Source organism: Piliocolobus tephrosceles, chromosome 13 (genome assembly GCF_002776525.5).
Source record: "Piliocolobus tephrosceles isolate RC106 chromosome 13, ASM277652v3, whole genome shotgun sequence".
In the NCBI taxonomy this organism is placed as follows: domain Eukaryota; kingdom Metazoa; phylum Chordata; class Mammalia; order Primates; family Cercopithecidae; genus Piliocolobus; species Piliocolobus tephrosceles.
Window position 1 is genome coordinate 96,458,058 of NC_045446.1, and position 19,408 is coordinate 96,477,465.

The 19,408-nt window shown below is 35.3% G+C and overlaps 1 protein-coding gene across 1 annotated transcript in view; it reads right to left on the reverse strand.

Moving 5' to 3' along the window:
* Window positions 1-877: 877 nt before the first annotated feature.
* Window positions 878-19,408, reverse strand: part of GUCY1A2 (guanylate cyclase 1 soluble subunit alpha 2) — a 317,332-nt gene continuing 298,801 nt past the window's right edge. The window contains exon 8 of the mRNA XM_023208016.2: window positions 878-1,451. Within this exon, the coding sequence (XP_023063784.1) occupies window positions 1,244-1,451 (208 nt within the window). The 3' untranslated portion in view covers window positions 878-1,243. The remainder of the gene's footprint in view (window positions 1,452-19,408) is intronic.

The following is a 19,408-nucleotide window of genomic DNA, read 5'->3' on the forward strand; positions in this document are numbered from 1 at the left end:
TAGTTCTGAAGATTATAGCTACTTCAGTATTCATGAAAGTGTTTCACTGAATTTAAAAGCCATATCAATCAAACTGCAGAACATTTTTTTAAAGCCTCAAAGCCATAAAATACAGAGGTTTCCTGGCTTCGTGTTGTGCAAGAAGAAACAACATTCTTGGCAAAATGTCCTGACACTTCTTTGTCACTAATGCCAGTATCCAGGAATTTGCTCTCAAGAATAGCATCCGGCTCTTAGGAGGCATCAACTGGGGAAAAGGAAGGGGGTAACTAACATGTCATTTAGTTGAGTGCTGTTTATTAGAATACAGTTTAGTGTTGCAAAAGCTACCTATATAAGTGCTAAGTTGAAAAGGGTCCAGTGTAGCAAAGCATCTCATTTTAACTGATATTTGTTAGAAGGTGGCAAAAAGACCTTTCCTTAATCTTGGTTACAGATATATCTGGTGTTTGGAAATTCCATTTCCTCTGGATTCCATGCTACATTAATTAAATCTAAAAGATATATTTACTAAGCAGACATATAATGCTTTCTTGGTATCTGAAATCCTTGGTTATATGTATTCTCAGTCCAAGCACTGATTTCTCTAAATAAGGGAAACTATGTTAGATTAATAGGTTAGTATTATATAATATACTAACAATACAGAAGCAGATTCTGAAAATCTAATAATGTTGTGTGAAATGTAGTTATCTAGAAGAGATATGTATAAAAATAGGTAATACCCCTAAAATATTTTGCCGAGTTACAATTCTTCCAGTTGGGAAGTTTACCACACTGCCATGATACATGTATGAAATGTCTGTTCAGAAAAAGAAACTTAGAAAATATTCCTCACCCACCAACTCACTAAATGTAGGAATATATAATCAAAACTGGCTCTCAAAAGTGGTACAAATATATAGGGAGAGATACTTGTATGTGTGATAAACAAGAAAACGTGGAATCCATTTATTGGTTAGTTCTGAAAGGGGACCCACACTTGTAATTAAAATATACGTAAATATATATGACCAAAAACACTCATATGAATGGGCACATCTTATTTCCCTCATCCTCCGGCTTTTTATTGACAGCGGTCACCTCTACCTTTTAGTAGGATTATTGCCTAACATAATACAGAAATTTTGCTGCTTGTTCTCAACAAAGCAATGAAAGAGACACAATCTCTTTCCACCCCCGCTGTGGTGACCCATGTTCTGGGCTTGTGCTTTTTGGAGGAGTCTTTGTTCTGTAGCAGGTCTCAGAGGCTTGTCTCCCGGAGGAACATGGTGCCGATGTTGTAGGAAACCTTTTTTATTCTCGACGAAGAAAGAGAAGGCTTTGGTGGCTTTGGACCAGTCCTTACCTCCAGGAAATAGCAGATCCCAGGAATTTCCTTTGGAAAGTTGTCTGGAAGCTCTTCACGAGACCGTGGAATGAATGTGAAACTTTCTTCCCGTTTTAATAATCTAAGAAAAAAATACAAAGCACATGAATCAAGTAGGCCAGGGAAATGTAAATACGTGGACAGAAATTTTAAAGGCTGAGGAAGCCTATCTCTGACTGCTCATGGTGACACCTCTATTTCTTTGTATAGATGTGGCCTTCATCAGATTCCAAATGCTAGGAAATGTTATAACCCAGATAAGATCCCTTCATGTAATTCAAAAAAAAAAAAAAAAAAAAAAACTCAAAGCTAAGTATGGTACTACCTGAAAATATTTGTTCAAGATTGATTTCTTTCTAAACAGCATTCCTTGAAAATATTTGTTCAAATGTTATTGTTTTCCCTACACAAAGGTCCAAGGAAACTGCATAATACAGGTTTTATTTGAAGCATGCAGGATTTACGTTCTCTGTTTTTAAAACTTGCCCAAATTCTAGAGCACTCCTTTTATGTTTGGTAAACCATGTGCTTTAAATGTGTGTCCTGTATGTAAAAAACATTAATCAAGTATTTAACTTTGTAGAACAACATTTCATGACTCCCAATGTCTCTGATACCTGTTTGCTGATTTCTAGCCAAGCATGCTATCCAAACTTGATAGCATTATTGGTTAAACAGCTTGATTCTTCTCTTCCAGTCACACATAAAGACTCTTCTTCAAAACACTAACACTAGAATAAATTTATTCTTTAAACTTGTCCAGTTTCATGTAATGTTCAGTTTGATACTTGTATCTGAAAGTGTGGACCAACAATTCAATTTAACTCAACAGCTCTTTATAGACTATTTCTTATTGCCCAAGAAGAACCTCCCAGACACTTCTGTGAATATAAGGAGTAGAACACATCTAAAAAGCTCACAGTTTTGTCAACAGATACAGAAACAGAATAAAAGAGTTTTTAAAAACCCTCAATAAATGAACAAAACACAGAGTAATATAAAAGTATAGAACAGAATAGGCTAGATACCATCAGAAAAGTAGACACAAAAATTGCAGAAGTCTAGAAGAAAAAAAGTATTTGCTGTGGGAGGACCATAGAGCCTTCATGGACTAGATCTTATTTAAAGGCATGTACAGTTTCACCAAGTGGATAAGGAAAATGATGTAACCAAAGGGTTAGACACAAGAATAATGTAAAGTTTCTAACCATATGATGACATTACCCAGTGAGGTCAGAATGAGGGTTAAGACTGGGACAGTAGATTAGGAAAAAGTTTTAGAGCCCTAAACTAAGAGTTTAGACTTTATTTGGAAAGCACCTTGGATCCAAACCCATTATCTTTTTCTTAAAAACAACCCATCCTCCTAACACAGATTCATGTTAGCAGCAGCTCCAAGTTATGCTGTGTAGGAGGCAGGTTGGGGCAAAAGAACCAATGAGCACAAGCAGAATAAAGGATGTGTGAACATACAAGAACATTGCACAGTCAATTATGAGAATCTCTAAGGAGAAGAAAATATTCCTTCTCAAATGCTATTAATGGATAGAAAATATCACCTAAAACAACAGTTGGTAGTACTAATAAGGTATAATATGAGCAGTCTATATTTAATTTGAAAAACCAGAGCTACAGTATTTTGATTGTTAAAGGATATAATGGCAGTTTAAAAAAAACACAAAATGATTATATTCATTTGGTATATAAAAAACGAGGTTCCTTCTAACATTTCAAAATTCTTTCAAAAACCTTATCCCATTTTATTCACATAACATAGTTGTTTGTAAAAGCTAAAAGTACAAACTATGCATCCAACAAAGGTCTAATATGCAGCATCTATGAGAAACATAAATTTACAAGAAAAAAACACAACCCCATTAAAAAGTGAGCAGAGGACATAAACAGGCATTTCTGGAAAGAAGACATACATGAAGCCAACAAGCATATGAAAGACACTGATCATTAGATAAATGCAAATCAAAACCACAATGAGATACCATTTAACACCAGTCAGAACGGCTATTATTAAGAAGTCAAGGGCCGGGCATGGTGGCTCACGCCTGTAATCCCAGCATTTGTGGAGGCTCATGAGGTGGGTGGCTCACGAGGTCAGGAGTTCGAGACCAGCCTGGCCAACATGGTGAAACCCCAGGTCTACTAAAAATACAAATAAGCCAGGCATGTTGGAGTGCCCCTGTAAATCCCAGCTACTTAGGAGGCTGAGGCAGGAGAATCACTTGAACTGGGAGGTGGAGCTTGCAGTGAGCCAACATCATGCCACTGCTCTACAGCCTGGGTGACAGAGCGAGACTCAGTCTCAAAAAAAAAAGTAAAAAAAAAATAACATGCTGGTGAGGTTTTGGAGAAAAAAGGAACATGTGTACACAGCTGGTGGGACTGTAAATTCAGCCACTGTGGAAGACAGTGTGGAGATTCCTCAAAGACCTAAAGGCAGAAATACCATTTGATCCAGCAATCCCATTACTGGGAATATACCCAGAGGAATAGAAATCATTCCTTTATAAAGACACATTCATGTGTATGTTCATTGCAGCATTATTCACAATAGCAAAGACATGGAATCAACCTAAATGTCCCTCAGTGGCAGACAGGATAAAGAAAATGTGGTAAATACACACTATGGAATACTATGCAGCCATTAAAAAAGAATGAGATGTCATTTCCAGCAACATGGATGGAGCTGGAGACCATTATCATTAGCAAACTAATGCAGGAACAGAAAACCAAATACTGTATGTTCTCATTTATAAGTGGGAGCTAAATGATGAGACTACATGGACGCACACACAAGAACAACACACACTGGGGCCTTTTGGAGGGTGGAGGGTGAACGATGGGAGGAGGGAGAGATTCAGGAAAATAACTAATGGGTAGTAGTCTTAATACCTGGGTGATAATCTGTACAACAAACCCCCATACATGCACAGGTATGTAACAAACCTGTACTGTACCCCTGAACTTAAAAGTTGAAAAATGCTAATCTCCACAAAATTTACAGAGGGTGAAAGTGAGTTCAGAGTAAGTTATACTGATTTGCTCAAGGAAACAACAAGACAGTAGTGTGACAATGGAACTGGAACCTAGACCTGTAAACACAGTCAAGTTTAGCCCAACAATAAATAACCAGACTAGGTAAGATAGCTCTCCATCACAAAACTGAGATATCATTAATGACAATAAGAATGGAAGTCATCAGTAGTGTTTACTTTCTTTTCATATTCACAAATGTCAATTCTCTTTACTATTGATATATAATCAGTCACTTCAGAAATAAATTGTAAAAAGCCCTATACAGTAGTGTAATTTAGCAGTGAATTCCACAACAATTTTGCTAAGCTCAAATAGAACAGTCATCATTGTGTAATATGTGGGTGTCAAATCATTGATGTCAATCAATCAACAAACTTTTTAGTGGTTATGACATTATAAATAGCCCTCTGAATGGAGGCGAGTAAGTGGGGATTCGCAGAATAAGTTAATATAACTAAAATGACAAGAAATGCTCATTGAAACAAATTCACAGTAAAATGATACAACATCTGATACAATCTAAAGGAAGAAATTTTACAGGAGAAAGGGAGAGGTGATAACTATGGACTTAAGCACAAAAGTTAAGAACCAAATATAGCCATAATTCAGTCTTTCCACAAAGTTTTCTTAAAGCCCATAATCAACAGTTAGGACTCCAAATGAGCTACATTCCCTTCTCCCTGTCTTTTAAGTCCTCAAATGTATCTTTTACAGTTTGTTTGTCTCACCAAGATCTTTGTTTTGCTATAATTGAGATTTTCAACCCCAAACAAAAATGGGGTGACGTCCATGAAAGTACTTGTAAATGACTGAAAGAAGATGGTACCAGCTGCTTCAGATGTCAGAACTTTTAAATAATTCACTGCACGTTGTCTGGGAGGAAACTTTTCACAATGAATTGATCTCTTGACATTTTAAATAGATCTCATATACTGTGCTAGAAATTACAGAGACAACAGCTTTTATGAAATTGTATTTTCTTTTCCCAGTGAACATTTTGGTATCCATAAACTAAATACAGTTTTAAATTTCAATAATAAAAATGAGAACACATAAGGATAAATTGATTCAAGTTCCTATGATATCCAGTATTTATTACAGCAGACTTTGTAGATAAGAACATTGAAGTGCAATGTTCAGTTGAATTCCAATAGGACAATCTTTATGACTTGTTGGAGAGTTTGCGGAGGTCAGGGGAATCATTTCACACAGCGTGCCTGGTGATGATATGAGTCATGGTGCTGAGTAAGCAATCAAATGTATACAAGGATTAGGAATTATTTAGAACCTGATCATCCCAAAGCCTCGGATCCCCTCTGAAATGCTTTATTAAGTCCAAGTCCCTGGGTTAGCCCTAAAGCTCTACCTAACAATCCATTTCTTTGGCACCTCAGGGCTGATATGGAAGCTTAGATTCTATATAAATCTAAATTAATCCCCACTGTAATCCCCAGCTGGTTGTTATACACTCTGGGAGTTTTGGCAACATGTTTAATAAGCATTTGGAAATCACACAAATCCTAGTTTACCTGCCTGTCACCCTTTCTCTGCTCAACAGTTTTTTCTATAAATTGTTTTTCAAAATAAAAATCCACTGCTGCTTTGCATCAATGGATGGCTCCCAAGCATATACAGGAAACTTGATTCCATGGAGGTCCATGGAGCTTCTCCATCACAGCTGCAGAAACGAAGCTGGTCTTTGACTCTCTCACCTCTTGTTTGCATGCTCATTTCCCCCAGTTTTCACCATGCTCTGTGTTCTGTCCTACATCCTACCTTGGGAAAGGGTCTGACACTTATTCATGCTGAAGTACAAATGATCTAAATCTAGTTCAAATTTTAACACAAGAATTAAAAAGGGTCTGTGAGTTCAGCAGTCAACTGGTCAACAGGTAATCATTAAGTGCCTTCTGTGACCTAGGCTTGAACCAATACTTTCTTACCTCTCATCATAATATGTATGGGACAGGAGAAGACTGAGAGGGAAACAAGAGAAAATTTTGAGTTTTGCTGAAAATGTCTTTCCATAAAGTGATTATTTTTATTTGCTAAATTGCCCCATGGAGAACCCCATGGACAGAATAAACCTTGCTGAAATGAATAGATCCAGTTCCAGTCTTTAATAGTGGCAGACTAGTATATATAGCTCTCTGATACCTACACATTTGAAATAATTGTGTGAAATTGGAAAATCTTTTGTTTGTTTCAACAGCTGGAAAGATCTGTGTAATGTGCAGAGCTATAACAAAGCGACATTCTCAGAATGCTGTCTACCAGAGGGTAATCACAAACTTGTCTACTCACTATCCAGCTACTGCTCACCAAGGGATACTTGAAGGGCAAGGGAAGAGGCAGTAGAATCTGACGCATCTTGTAAAGGGTAGAAAAGATACCAGGACAGTGACCTTTTAAAGACTTTAGATGTCGGAAATACCTTTAGTTCATTCTTCTCTCAACTTGATTGGTTTAATTAGGCATTAAATTCTTGTTTAGAATTCATTTTCTCCTCAGTATTTGGCTGTTAAAAAGTAAGATATCATTCTGTTTTTTAAACCTCTGCATGTTAATTTTCTTCTAGTCTTTCTTATTGTCGTCGTCGTCATTGTCATCATCATCATCATCCTCATCATCTTTCTATCTCTGGTATTGTGAAAATTAATAATAATATGACTAAGTGCATCTTCTTTATATGGCACAGTGACAATTAGTGAATCCTTTTGAAGCTTTTGATGAAGCAAACTATGTGTTTCAGTTCTAGGAATTTTTAAAAAGTTACTTAATAATTTCGTATGCCTTGTTTTATATGTTTTCTTTTTATGCATTTTGGCTTAGTCAGACATTGGACCTGGTAAATTAATCCTCTAATTTGTTTTCCTTTTTCTCAAATTATTCCCTCATTTTAAAACATTCTGTTTTCTGGAAGATTGCATCCAACATTATTTTCCAACACGTAAATAATTTTAAAATTTCAGATATCTCATTTTAATTTCCACTCTTGTGGTATGATTGTTTATGTTTTCTTGTGTTCTTACTATTTTAAATTTATGAGAATATTCATCTTTTTATAGTTTTCTTTAATTCTCTCTACTGTCTCTTTTTCCTCTAGATATTCATTGACTAGATTTTGTTGTTTGCTTTTTTGTTTTGGTCTCTCTTTTTCATGTCAAGGCATTCAACAAATTACTAATGTCTGTAAATATCTTTCTATTTAAGTGTAAGTCATTATGACATGGTTAGAAGGTTTGTGTGTAGCAAAATATTGTTGAATTGTAGGTTTCTCCTGACCATTTCATTAGGGTTCCCAAATATCAATATATTTACTGTTTTTCCTTTGGTCCAGTTTGTCCAAGTAACTATATTCCAGTCATTCCTATGGTATTACACCCGGTTTCCAGCATTCTGGAAGTTGAATTTAGGAAATAACCTGAGAATCACACTGTTATGAATGTAGACTTTTATTTAATCCTCCCGTAGTTATCTTCCTAAATTTAGAATTCTTCTGGTTCAATGTCTCAGGAGAACAAACCTCTTATATTCTTCTAGAGTTAGCTGTGCCCCCAAATTTGTCCTCCCTTTATTTATTAGTAATAAAGTTCTACAAAAGTACATGGCTACCTAGCTTGAAACTACATTTCCCAATTTCCCTAGCTACTACGGTTCTGAGTAATTATTAGTTTCCTAAAATAAGATTGACCTGACAAAGTTTTGAATGGCAGAAGTGAAGTAGATTCCATTTCCCTTGGCAACTGACCATTAACAGTGACTACTGATGTTGGAGTTTTGCAGAAGTAGGCTCCAGTTTCTAGCTTCCGAAGTGTCAAGAAAATGGCCCAGTACTGGTGACATGTTAGTGTAACATCTAACTTCATGATCACGGGAATGCGTATTTAGGCATCTATTTTTTAGTTTCCTGATGTACAAAGGCTAGTATGGCTGTGGCCATGGCTCCTGACCTAGACGATTCCAGTTCCCACGGTGAGCACAGGGGTAGGAGCTTGTGTACCTGGCCAGTTCTATATTTTATGGGTATTATTTCAAGATATCCAGCTTAGAACCTGATTTTTATCTCTTCTCATGATTCTGTAAGCATATTGTTCTCTGTATATCTTCCTACTTAAAATACCCTAGAGTGTTTTCTACACTTGTACTTTTTCTGGAGTCTATTTTGGTCATATTTTGGATCTTTTAGACTATCCTTCTAATTAGATTCTGTGTGTGTATGCGCGCATATGCATGTGTGCATGTAAACAGGCTGATATTTAGATTCAGAGTGAATATACTTGCTTCTTACCCACTCCTTCTTCTGTAGGAGCTGAGACTTCAGCTTTCTTTTAGACATTAAGCCAAATATCACTCAGGCATACACTTTCCACCTTCCTCTTCCATTTCTAAATCCTCTTCCAGTCTTTGTGTGTTTGTATGTGTATATGTCATTTTGTTCCAACATAATGGAAGAGAGGAAGGTGGAAAGTGTATACCTGAGTGACATCTGGAAGTCATTTTGTTGTTGTTTCAAAAAAGATTAATTATTAACTTCAGAAAAGGATAATGATAAACTCAGGGGCTCGATTTGCTTAATTAGAAATTTCTCTTGTTACAAATTATTCACCTGAATATCTTTTTTTGCTAAGGAATGCATTCGGATTTTTTTGGGTGTAGAAGGATGACAGTTCTGAAAATGAAAATAAAAAACATCGAGACACATTATGTTTTCCTATTTATCTTCTTTCTACTTGAATGGAAGAAAAGAAGGAACTCTGTCCTGTATTTCTGCTTTGTGCTTCCCTGCTCCAAGATCTGATGCAGTCTGAAGATAGGTCCAATGAAACTAGTTATTGAGTCAGCTAGACAGCCTGAAATCCCTTGAAATGCAATGATTCATTCTCTGGAAATACACCTTTCCAAATAAGGAAAGTAAGAATCTAGCTCACGATGAAATAAAACAGAAAAAGGATCCCACCAAATGTTTATGCATTTTAAGGTTGCAAACATTTTTACTTGCAGATGTTGAAGTCATTTTATAATTTGAGGCAATTTGTGGGATCCAAAATTCAGGCTAACAAGTTCTCCAAAAGGGATAGTCTTCCTGTATGTCCCCTGGAAATGATAAGGCAGAGAGTCTCAGAGGCATTTCAGTGACACCCCTGCACGTTTTTTCTGCAATCCACTCTGGAGTAAGTACTGATGGCAAAGTGTGCTTAACTATAGGTTTCATACTCTGCATATCTGGTACCTGTTAGAGAGTGTACATCTTCTGGGATGTTCCTATTTGAGTGGCAAAACTAATGCCCTTTACATTTTTAAATTTTAGGATGCTAAAGATCATTCTACCACATTGACTTCTCTGGACCCTGTCAATTTTGACCTTTAACAGCCTAAAAACTCCATTTCTAGTAAATGTCAAGGAATTTAAAATTTAAAACATTCATGCAAAAGTTTAATATGTCTATAGACAGAACTTTAAAAAGAGATGATAAGTGAGAGGTTAGAAAAGATAACTGTAACCAGTTCTTGTAAGTTAAATAATCTCCTCACATTTTTCACTTCTCTGACCAAAAGTCTTTCTTAAAAACAAGTTCATCATTGTGCTGGTCTTTCTGTATAAAAGATAAAGAAGTGGAAAGAAGAAAATACGCACAATTATTTAAAAAAATAAATATTAGTTGATTTCATTACTTCAAAATTAGTACCAAATTAGATTCCTAGACTTAAGAATTCTATGTCCTCTTTTCTGTATTAGTCAACCAATTAGAAATAGAGTTAGCCTAAATGTATTCTAAGGAGATCATGCAGAATTGTAATAACCTCAGCCCCCAAGAAGGCAAATCAACCTAGGAAAATATTTGGAGGCTAAAAAAAAGGGCATACTTTTTTCCTTTAAGAATTCTGCCTGGCCGGGCCGGGTGGCTCAAGCCTGTAATCCCAGCACTTTGGGAGGCCAAGACAGGCGGATCACGAGGTCAGGAGATCGAGACCATCCTGGCTAAACCGGTGGAACCCCGTCTCTACTAAAAAATACAAAAAATTAGCCAGGCGAGGTGGCGGGTGCCTGTAGTCCCAGCTACTTGGGAGGCTGAGGCAGGAGAATGGCGTAAACCCGGGAGGTGGAGCTTGCAGTGAGCTGAGATCCGGCCACTGCACTCCAGCCCGGGCGACAGAGCGAGACTCCATCTCAAAAAAAAAAAAAAAAAAAAAAGAGTTCAGCCGACTTCTTATATGAACAATGTTTTACAGAAAATATTCCTTGCATATTCCACTAAAATTACGCTTCTCAGAAATGCTTATTTTTGTAGAGAGAAATGATGAGAGAGAAGAGGTATAGGTAGGCTCAGTAAATCTGATCTCTTACGTTTGAGAGTTTTTCTTTCCCCCATACAGGTTAGACAGAGACAAATTAGTTGATGGCATTAGTTAAGTCACTTAAATTCTCTGGTTTCTTAATTTCCTTGTGGAAAAAGAAAGATTTTACTCTAATTTATTTCAAAGATTAGTTACAGCTCTAACATTTAGTGAAGCTTGAGAATTTATATAGTATTCAGTTTATAGAGGATCATACAAAGCAGCATGATCAAACATGTTAGTTTTAGAGTTGCAAATCTGAAAAACTTTCAAGTAAGATCTCCAGAGGAAACACTGTCGTGTTGGCCAATATCACAAAAACTGATTAGAAAGCAATTTTGATTTAGTAATAGGTGACTAATGCATGAGAATCTTTGCACTTTAATAAGAGCCACAGAAAGGATTCTTAACATAGCATTTAGAGCAATCAGATTTTTCCTGATGCACAGTGGTACACACAAAACAACAGTGGGAAGAACTGACTGCTAAAAGATTAAGGCCCAATTAAGACTGGTTTCAATTCTCAAGTTTAAAAATGAATACTCCAGACATACTGTATTTTAATAAATATTAAAATGTATTTAAATAATATAATTCATGATCAGTTTTTTGGAAGGCAGACTGCCTTGTTTTGAGGGGATTTGAAACAGACATATTTCCTTAATATAACATAGTACCATATACAAACAAACAATATAATATAAAAATTTGCCATTTCCTTCAAAGAACAATGTACACACAATTGGAAAAATGGAGAAATTTAAAACGATATAGAGGCTTGATTACATGCTAAACCTAAAAGTAAGAACTTTAAAGTTAAAAATATATTCATAAGGCATTAATTCTGAAAGTGAATAAATATGGCTTTCCAATTTCAAGGCACAGTATTAACCTTACAATATATAGAATGGCTATGTGTTTTTGCCCAGTCAGCCCTGTCAATTATTTCTTTAAAGTTTTTTCATGTCTTCTATACCTCTATTCCCACGATCATGGCCTTAGTTCATGACTGTACCTTTGGCCTGGAACAATGCTGTTACCTCTTATCTTATGGTCATTTCACCTCTAGGTATTCCCTACTCCACTCCCTGTGGAAGCTTTTCTTTGATCATGTTGTTTCCAGGCTCAAAAACATTCAGTGGGTCTCTAATAGTATATAAGATCCTCTGTTATGTAAGTTGAAAAATAAATTCTCAGCTTTCAGCTTTCACTGAATGTTAGATCTTTTTTTATTTTATTTTTATTTTTATTTTTTAGAGACAGGGTCTCACTCTTGTTGAAACTGGAGTAGTGCAGTGGTGTGATCATGGCTCATAGCAGCCTCCATCTCCTAGGCTTACATGATCCCCCCTGCCTCAGCATCTTGAGCAACTGGGACTTTAGGCACATGCACCATATCTGGGTAATTTTTTTTTTTTTTTTTTTTTTTTTTTAATTTTAGTAGAGACAGGGTCTCACTGTGTTGCCCAGACTGGTCTCAAACTCCTGAACTCAAGTGATCCTCTCCTCTTGGCCTCCCAAAATGCTAGGATTGCAGGCATGAGCCACTGTGCCTGGTCTGGATGTCAGAACTATAATAATTTTTTAAAATAAGCATTTTTTGGAATAATGTTAGATTTATAGAAGAATTGCAAAGATATATAGTATAGTTCTGCAAGAAGTGAGTTCTCTTACAGTCTTTACTCAATGTCATCTAATGTTAACATTCCACTTAACCTGGGTACATTTGTCAAAACTAAGAAATTAACAATGGTATATAACTACTAAGCAAATTGTGGACTTTATTCAGATTTCACTGATTTCCTATTAATGCTACTTTTTCTGTTCCAGGATTTAGTATAAAATATTTTTAGAATTATCTAGACCTAACCTAGTTTATAATTTATAAGTAAATGAAAGATGAGATCATTTATGTGGCTTATCCAGGGTCATAAACTAATTAGTGGCAGAACAGGAATATGAAATTCACATTCTTTCATTTGGTCATTTATTTAATCGGTCAGTAGTGGTTCTTAATATTTTCTGAATCATGGTCCACTTTGAAATCTGATGAGAATATTAAAAAAAAAAAAAACTCTCTCCAGAAACAAGCACATGTGAGTATGCATAGAAAATGCTGCATAAACACAATAATCATAAGGCTTAAATGTAAGAGCAAAACCCCCCAAAACCTCAACAGTAATACTTTTATCTATGTTCCACCTTGGATTTTAAGTCAGATATTACTTGAATTGTTTCCACAGCCAAACATTTTTAACGCTTACTTTTCTAAAGAACTTGGCCTTTTTAGCTAAACTGTGGATATGTAAAAGAAACTTCAGAAAGGATTATTAAACCTGTGTTAATTACAAAATAAATATTGACCTCCAGGCCACTAGAAATGGTGCCATTTTTAATGGAGAAAGGGAAAGGAGTGACTTTTTCTTTTGCTTTAAATCATGCTTAATTATCTTAGTAACTAATTTTCACTTTATAGTATTTTAGATAATGCGTAAAATTTACTTAAGCTTGGCATTATTTGTAAATGTTATTTATGACCAATGAAACAGTATTTACACTTAAAGGACTTTTTTTTGTGTGTGAAATTAACAGATGTCTCCCATATAAATAGGAATTATCAATATGAATACGAGATTAATGCCTTTAAATTCTGAATCCTAGAACTAGGTAATTAACTTTTTAGCATTGACATGAGAAGAGAGAACCACCAAGCTTTCCATTCATACTAGTTAGGAATGGGACCTAAAGAAAAACAGCAAAACTTTACTTCTAGATTTAATCTTATGCCTAAATCATACAAGCCAAACCTATGCCAAATAATAAACTAAATCATAAAGAAAAATATGTCTAAATTGCCAGGCTACAGGAAAACTACTAGATAAGAATTTCTTGAAGTTTCTTTGGATCTTTCCCCACATTAAGCATCCATAGGAAGAAGAGTAAATATTTATAACATAGTATGTCACCCTTGTATAATAATTATATTGACAAAGGAACAGAAGCAGAGTTTCTAGCTAGTGTTTTTGACTAGTATTACCGATTATTAAACTAAATCCAAGGTACAGTTTGATGAAATAAAACTATAACCAAGGAATGTCATCATTCTTCAATTATTCCATTCATCTTTCTCTGAATTTACCAGAAAGATGCATTCCTCCAAATTGTTTATAAAGTAAATTCCTAAAAGCAAGCCTATATTCCCAGTAAATTATTATATGCGTTCGATAAATGCTTACACAAAATGTTTTTTAGCCTCAGAGGCAACAGTGTTCTTTGTCACTCGGAAGCTTCCACTTGCCACAAGTTTGTCCCATCTACTCATGTTCATTTCAGATCTAGGGATACTGATCTAGTTAGAAATACAGACACTCCAAATAACCATTTTAGAAAGAATATCCTTCCTTTTTATTATCCTGAGTATAAAAACTCCAGAATAGCAAAAGTCCAACCTGAGGGCATTATATCTACAAAGAGAAAATGAATGTCCCTTGCTCTAATTCCACTTTGCTCCCCACTGCTCTCTTCACCATTTTCTTGCAGAAGAAATCCTCTCATTGAGGCCAGTAATATTCAGAAATTAATGGGTTTTTTTAAAAAATAAAATTTGTGCTCATAAAAATAGAGAGTGGAATTGTGGGTATTAAAGGCTAGGGAAGGGTGAGAGGGGAGGAGACGATGTAGAGAGGTTAACAGATACAAAATTTCAGCTAGATAGGAGGAATAAATTCTGGTGTTCTGCAGAACTTGGGGGGAATGGGGTTAATGATAATTCATTGTGTACTTTCAGAAAGCTAGAAGAGCAGAGTTTGAATGTTCCTCACACAAAGAAATGATAAATATTTGAGGTGATAGATATGCTAATTATCCTGACTTGATCATTATGCATTGTAAACACTTATCAAAATGTTACTCTGTATCCTATAAACATGTACTATAATATGTCAACTAAAATTTTTAAAAAGTAATTATTGTTTTTTTTACATGTTATTTCAAGTAGTTATCAACCCAATGGGACAGCTTGGTCACGGATAAGATCTCAGGCTTTGGAGTAGGGCACCTTTGGGTTTGAATTATGACTCCCGCACTTATTTAGCTCAGTGTTCTTAGTGACTTATTTAACCTAAGTTTCAGATTTTCCCATCTGAAAAACAAAGATAATCACGATTCAGAACTCACACTCTTGCTGTAACGATTAAATGATATAAGTAATCCAATAAATGTTTGCTGTCACTATAATGAAATAGTGGAGCTAAAAGATGCATGAGAGCTCATCTAGGTCATCAAATAGCTTAACCAATATTAGATGCAGTTCTCTTAATACCTAGGGTAGGAATTATGCACTATATTAAACTCTTACACAAAAATGTGGTCTGTGCAATTTTAAACTTGGTGCTAGAGGTCTAAAGATAAATATAAGTTCTTGAGTTTTGTAAGAGATGCTATGTGGGTATCTATGTCTGAGGGCAGGTTATGCAGTGAGAGGACTGTAGTCATCTTTACAAAAATTACTTATTTCTCAGGATAGCTTCTTAGTCTTCTGAGGCAAGGGCTCTACTGCTTCTTAAATATAGAAATATAACTCAGTCCTGTACTAGATTCCTGTCTTCAGGAATCTATATCTTAAGTCCCAGTAAAAATCCCTTACAAGCCAGAGGTCTCATTTGTGAAAGTTCTTTTTCCTCCGCAGATTTTGCTTACATAATTTATACATTGTTGTTTTTTTAAAGTCCTCAAAGAGAGGTATGTAGAAGTAAGATTGGGGCTATATTTCTAGGCAGGTTTTAGCATTTAAATTTTCCCTTGTTGTAGGAAGAATAATCCCCACCACCCAAGATGTCCATATCCCAATCCCTGAAAAATGTGAATATATTAGGTCTCATGGTGTGATGGTTAATATTGAGTGTCAACTTGATTGAATTGAAGGATGCAAAGTATTGTTCTTGGATGTGTCTGTGAGAGTGTTGCCAAAGGAGATTAACATTTAGTCAGTGGACTGGGAAAGGCAGACCCACCCTCAAGCTGGGTGGACACAAGCTAATCTATTCCAGCACAGCCAGAATAAAAACAGGCAGAAGAACATGGAGAGATTAGACTAGTTTAGTCTTCTGGCCTACATCTTTCTCTCATGCTGGATGCTTCCTGCCCTTGAACATTGGACTCCAAGTTCTTTGGCTTTGGGACTCAGACTGTCTCCTTGCTGTTCAGCCTACAGATGCCCTATTGTGGGACTTCACCTTGTGATCCTGTGAGTCAATACTTCTTAATAAACTCCCCTTTATACATACATCTATCCTATTAGTTCTGTCCCTCTAGAGAACCCTGACTAATACACACGGCAATGATGAATTCAGGGTGCAGATGGAATTAAGATTGCTAATCAGATGACATTAAAATAGAGAAATTACCATGGATTATCCAGTGGGTCTGACATAATCACAAGAGTCCTTAAAAGTAGAAGAGGGAGGAAGAGTCAGGAAAAGATATGTGATGATGGAACCAGAATTAGAAAGATGAGCTATTACTGGCTGTGATAATGGAAGAAGGAGGTTCTGAACAGAGGGATGAGAGTGGCCTCAAACCTGGAAAAGGCAAGAAAGCATGTTATCGCCTAGAACGTTCAGCAAAGAATGAAGGTCTCATGACGCTCACACTGATTTTAGCTAAGTGAGACCTGTGTCAGACTTGTGCCCTACAGAACTATAAAATAATGTTTGTGTTGTTGAAGCCAACAGTAAGTAATTTAGTAAGCGATCACATATATATGATTACTTGCTAATTAATTACACACTATACGATTACATACTTACATATATATGATTACTTACTAAGTAATGATTACTTAGTAATCATATAAATAAAGATATACATATATGATTCCCACATTTAAGCAGAGGTACATAATTCAGTTAACCATGTGATTATGTTATATGCACTGTTTAAAAATATGCACTATTTAAAGTGCATATATTGATAGTGCATATATTATATGCACTATTTAAAATCCATATCCCATAAAAAACTTATCCCATCATTGAGATAATGGGAACAAAAATGTATGTAAACATATTTATTGAAGAAAAATGAAAATGTCTAATTTGGAAAACTTAAAACTCAATAAAAATTTCTTTTTTGTAATGTCAGGTAAATAATGTTCATAGGAACAAACTTTGTGATAATTAAAAAATAGAAAATATACCTGTGTCCATCAACAGAGGAATATATGTATGAAATATTAAAATATGGTGGAGTCATACCATGTATGACTGGAATGTCATACAGCAATTAAAATGATGAGCTAGAGCTGTCTGTGATTTAGACAGTCATCAGTAAGGGACTTTTGTTAATAAAAACACATAGGAACAAACTGATTACTATCTCAGCTCCTAGTTACAGCTCAAAATGCACCTTTGACCAAATTATCAAACCCATTCTTTCTTTGGAATTTCCAAAGAAAGATGTTCCAACATGGATAGATCTTAAAAGTATTAAATTGTGTTTAAAAGAAACCAAAGTTAGTGAAACAGTCATACAGTAAAATACCATTTATGAAAATTAAAACATGTAAAATAAAATTATACTGTTCATGGATACATATGTAGAAAATATATAAAACATGGGACTGGGGCAGGGCGCAGTGGCTCAGGCCTGTAATCCCAGCACTTTGGGAGGCCAAGGCAGGCAGATCATGAGGTCAGGAGATGGAGACCAACCTGGCTAAAAGATGAAACCCCGTCTCTACTAAAAATACAAAAAATTAGCCAGGCGTGGTGGCACATGCCTGTAGTCCCAGCTACTCGGGAGGTTAAAGCAGGAGTATCGCTTGAACCCGGGGGACGGGGGTTGCAGTAAGCGGAGATTGTGCCACTGCACTCCATTCTGGGAGATCCATTCTGGGAGACAGTGCGAGACTCGTCTCAAAAAAAAAAAAAAAAAAAAAAGAAAAAACAAAACAAAACACGGGACTTTGAAACACACCAAATATTAGGCTGTCACAATGAAAGATTCAGAAAATTTCAAAGAAAATGCTTTGTTCATTTTTATTAAAAAATATCTGAAGCAAAATATAAAGTGTTTAACTGTGGTGGGATCATGGATTTTATATTATCTTTTCAGTACTCCACAATACTTATAAAAATATTTTTTAAATTATTTGAATTTCAGACAAAATGCATTTGGAATGAATCATTCAAAAAATGATTTCAATTTATCATAATATCAAAACAGCCCACTTCCAAAGTTTATAATCATATAGTTTTACTAAAAATAAACAGGATAAAAAACCTCTCCGAAGATTTCAAGACAAACAGGTAATGTTGGACATTCTACAGAATGTAATTCAGGGATAAAATAGAAGATTTCAAACTCTCATGAGCTTAATACTGGGTTTTACTTCATAAATTATATTTATTCTAAGAATCTACCCACCTGTCAGCTCAATGTGTCTATCTATGGCTCTGTTCGATTTTAGGCAGCCTGGGGGTGAAGGTGCAGAACAATAACACAACAGTAAGCTTCAGTGTATGCAGCAGTTGAAATGATTTCATTCCTCAGACCTTGTTAATCACTAAGGATCATCATAAACTAACTGTGAAAAAGACTACAAAAACTCTGAGTCACCACCAAAATGCACAGACTTGTGTGGCTGGCAGAGGTTTCTCTATCCATCACTATGTAAACAAGGCCAGCTACTGTTAATGATGTCTACGCTCAGGGCACGAACTCCTCACACAGGTTGGGCCTATTCTTTTACACATCTTTTTTTTTTTTTTAAGTGAAGCTGTCACAGAGACATAAATCTACACTAAGTTACACAAACATGGAAAATAAGTGTCAGTACCATGATGGGAATAAATGGAACCGTATAATAGGATATGAGTGAGGTAGCTGATCTTCAGTAGCTTTTTTTCATCGTATAGAGCAGAAAGTTCAGACTCACTGATCTCTACTAGAGAATTTGACAAAATTCAATTTGATATGGTAATTATTGTTAGATCATCTGTAATATGCCCAGAATTGTGCTGGGAAAATTGGGAGAAGTTTAAAAGATGCAAATCCTCTTATAAACATCCTGAAACATAGCAGGATGTTCTCAGATAAGTAATGATTAGATAGAATCCTGTAACTTTGTCCAGAAGTTGTTTGTGAGACCCTCAAAATCTCTTGGGCTCCTTAAAATTAGTAAGAGATGTGTCTTTATTCAAAAACAATAAAATCAAGGTATTCACTACTTTAATGAGCTTAGCAAGAGCCTTAAATGTATTTTTAAATGTGAACTTTCTCTTGATTTTATATTTGTAATTTCAGTTTTCTTTCTCATCTATTTTGCAGAATCAGGAAGTATTTGGTTTTCATCTAAAAACTTTAAATTCCCTCTCTGAAATTTCTGATACCAAATTACCCTCTAATTTGGTGTCAAAAGTTTGAAAATATCACTATTTTATTATTATATTCCACTTTTATTATCTTTATATTCAAATTTTCTGCTTGAGTTTTTTGTAACCATGTCAACAAAAAAATCAATGGCTACTATTCCTACTTTACATTTTTTTCAGTATGATTCAGAGTTACCTAAAACATGAAATTAATTAAGTAGCTGTACAGTAATGCCCAGAATAAAGCCAAAGTGTGATAAAGTAAGATATTTTCATG